The 3,841-nt window shown below is 33.6% G+C and overlaps 1 protein-coding gene across 1 annotated transcript; it reads left to right on the top strand.

The window, feature by feature from the left end:
• The first annotated feature begins 2,136 nt into the window (after window positions 1-2,136).
• On the top strand, window positions 2,137-3,500 carry LOC140816689 (WD repeat-containing protein RUP2-like). The gene has a single exon (XM_073176090.1). The coding sequence runs from the start codon at window positions 2,206-2,208 to the stop codon at window positions 3,370-3,372; it is 1,167 nt and encodes a 388-aa protein (XP_073032191.1). The 5' UTR covers window positions 2,137-2,205; the 3' UTR covers window positions 3,373-3,500.
• Window positions 3,501-3,841: the final 341 nt, after the last annotated feature.

Here is a 3,841-nt window from a genome sequence, read left to right as displayed (position 1 = left end):
GGAATACAATTGTACACGAAATAGAATATAGGAGAGGGAGGGACCAAGGGCTTGGATGAGACCACGTAAGAAAGCCCGATGTCAACAACCTACGACCACAAGCTTTTTGTGCACACATTTGAGGTACACAAGAATACACCGTTCCTCTTGTCCCCTCCACTTAAAACTACATACGAAACCCACACTTCAATTTTTATTAAATATTACATTCAATTAGTCTACCCCTGCACTTTTAATTCCCCCAAAACCAATGTCTCACAATTTCCCTAAACAAATTTCCACTCTTCTTCTTTTCCCATGCCAAGTTTTCGATTTAACAATTTGACACCATGTGTTTCGAATCTAATTTTATACTGATTCTCTATTAAATTAAAAGAAAAATGAACGTGTTGATAATTATGATTAATTTCAGTTCTTTCTAACACGAGGATTGTTTCAGATCCAAAACTAAATTATTTATTAATAAATCGAGTTATTTGTTCAAATACTGAGTTGACAAATTTCGAAAATTTGGTCAGTGGTCAAAAGAAAGAAAAAAAATAAAAAAGAGAAGGGAAAATGCTGGTTACGTTTTTGAATTTTTTTTATGTCAAATGTAATTAAATCTTAACTTCGTGGATTTCTATTATCAAATTGTACACACTACGATTTATAAGCTGTTTTACGAGCTTTTAAATTACATATTATTATTTTAAAAATAAATTGTTAAAATATTTGGACAATATAAGATAATGGAGTTTAAAGACCTTGAAAAATAATACAGATTGTTTTTGCATAAGATAATGGAGTTAAGAAGAGGGTGATATTATGAAAAATAATGCCGATTGTTTTTTGCATATATTTTTTACATATAAATTTTGATTATTATCATTATTATATATATATTTAATTTGTTATAGACATAGTTATTAATTATTTATTTATTATTATTATATTTTAACAGTTATCATTAGTAAATCATTATCCTAACAAGTGTCCATTCGCACTGCATACATATTTTTTTTTTTTTGTTTTAAATAATTTGTTGATATTACTCGGTAACAGTATTAATATTATAGCTATGACATCAATTTGTGTAATATATTAAAATTGAGATTTATTATAAGTTGTGGTGATAATTAAACCTTTGAAAATACTATAATCAATGTTTAAAATAAGTTAGGGTGACTCATTTTTTATAACCAATTTATTTTCCAATCTTACATAGGCTTATTAAGTTTTCCGAAACAACCTCTATTAGAATATTATTTTTTATAAATGCAATTTATTGTGGTATATATTGTTAAAAGAAAATATTATTTTTTGTGAAATTTACATTCATAATATATACCAAAATCTCACTGGCTCACATCACATCTAAAAATGTTCTCCACAAAATTAATCATCTTGAATACTTTTTATTTATTTTTATTTTCTTTAATGTATTAAATGCGAATTATGTTACAAATCACACCTATTCATTACCCCCAATTATTAAAAAAATATATATACGCATCTAATACAAAATTAAAAATTAAAATTTTGGTATATTATTTTTACCTTTTTGTTGTCAAATTTCAATAATATACTATTAATTTTTTTACAATTGTGATCATTTTTTCTAATGCGACTATTATGTATACAATATAATTTCAACTTTAGACTAAATTATCAAATATTAAAAAAATATATAACTAATACATGATAATGAGAAAATATAAAACAAAAAAAAAAAACTCAAATATAAGAAACTGAAATTAAATTTTCCTTAAAGAGTAGGTCTCATATAAAATCGGTCGACTTAATCCATATATGCACTGATGAATAATTTTTTAAAAAAATAAATATTTTTCAAAAGTCAATCGAGACAGAAATCTATTTAACAAAATTGACATGTAAAATAGACTTATATGATTTTTGACGATATTTTCTTATTGAATGAAGATTAAATATATATTTTTTACTTTATAAAACTATTTTGATTTTCCGTTTTCTAATATCCTTATCCGTATGTTTATCTGAAAAGTTTAAAGAATAAGCTTCCACACAGCCATTCTTGATTGGTTGAAAAGCCCCCACCCTATACCCCTCACATAATAAATATAATATATATAATAGTAATTAATAAAGAGAAACTTGAAAAAAGAAAAGAAAAAAGACAACCCTCTCAGCCCTCTCCACGACAACTCAGATTAAAACTAAGAACCAATTTCATGTGAATGGGAAATGAAAAACTTTTCGTCCCATTTCTCCACCCAAAATCCTCCAAGCTGCTCAGTTTCAGACACCAGCCAAGGAGAAGAAAACGAAAAAAGAAGCCAACAATCACTACAAGATGATGATCAAGAAGAGGAAGCAAGGTGCGAATGGGATTTCAGCCTCTCCACCGTCATATCCTCCTTCTCCTCCACCGTCTCCGACGCCATTGGGGTGGTGGAGTTCGACCAAAGCGACACCCTCTTGGCCACAGGCGGCATCGCCAGAAAAATCAGAGTTTACAACGTCCACAATTCAATTTTGTCGCCCGAGAGTCGCGAGGGTGGAGTCAGGTTCCTCGACCACGCCGCAGCATGCGATTACTATATGTGCACACCGGCTAAGCTCAGCAGCCTCAAATGGAAGCCCGGATCGGGGTCTCGGGTTCTCGGGTCCGGAGACTACGATGGGGTGGTGATGGAGTACGATCTGGAGAGACGGGTGCCCATTTTTGAGCGCGACGAGCACGGCGGGAGGCGTGTTTGGGGCATTGACTATTCGATATCCGAACCGATTATCGGAGCATCCGTTTCGGACGACGGAACCATGCAAATGTGGGACCCGCGGTGTGACACGGGAAGCTGCCTCGCGTCTGTGCAGCCAAATCGGGCCGCCCGTAACCCGGTTTGCTCAGTCGAGTTCAACCCGTTCGGTGGACCTCTCGTCACCGTCGGATGCACCGATCGGAAAATATATGGCTACGATATCCGGCAAACAGTCGACCCGGTCTTTGTCCTAGACGGGCACCAGAAACCCGTGACATATACCAGATTTCTTGATTCGCAAACAATCGTTTCCTCGTCCATCGATGGATGTTTGATGATGTGGAACACAAAAAACCTAAGGCTGATCCGAACTTACAGAGGCCACGTAAACTACAAAAGATTCGTGGGTTTATCTGTTTGGAGAAACGGAGGATTGTTAAGCTGTGGATCAGAGAATAATCATATTTTTGTGTATGATAAAAGGTGGGGCAACCCGATTTGGGTCCGCGGGTTCGATTTGGTGGCTCCGACCGACCGGAGTTTCGTTAGCGGCATTTGCTGGCGGCAGATGGGGGAGGACCGGTGTACCCTGGTGGCCGGCGGCTCAAATGGGGTGTTGCAAGTAATTAAGGGTGAAAGGAAGGCTTGGTAAGCTCTTAATTAATTAGGGTAAACATTTGATTTTGAGCCATTGTTAAGTTGGAGTTGGAATGGCAGATTTACACATTTATTTTGTCACAGTTAAATAAACTTCATATGATAGAGAAATATCATAAATATGAATAATGTATCTTGATTTTATGCTTTAATTGATAACATATTAATTGAAATGTCCATTACTCGTTTTTACTTAAAATGTATTAATTTTTTTTTCTCAATGTCATGCATTCGGCCATGTACATATATATAAATACCATTGCACCTATTTAAAATAAACTCACCACTAATCAATTGAAATCCCAAAAGTAGGCGTTCAAAATATTAAATCGTAAAACGTCAACCAAGCCTAACATTATTTCAAAAATAAATTTAACTCTAACATCCTCTCAAAACCTTTCAAAATCATTATAAGTCATAAAAATCTTTAAGTAATCATAAATCACAAACTTAATTTATTTGCG

Source organism: Primulina eburnea, chromosome 16, assembly GCF_022965805.1.
Source record: "Primulina eburnea isolate SZY01 chromosome 16, ASM2296580v1, whole genome shotgun sequence".
Lineage (NCBI taxonomy): Eukaryota > Viridiplantae > Streptophyta > Magnoliopsida > Lamiales > Gesneriaceae > Primulina > Primulina eburnea.
Note: the sequence above shows the minus strand (reverse complement) of the source record. Positions and strands in the feature narration are given on the sequence as shown.

Bases quoted from the DNA above. Each gene is read 5' to 3' on its own strand.
- LOC140816689 (XM_073176090.1), top strand. From the start codon at position 2,206: ATGAAAAACTTTTCGTCCCATTTCTCCACCCAAAATCCTCCAAGCTGC.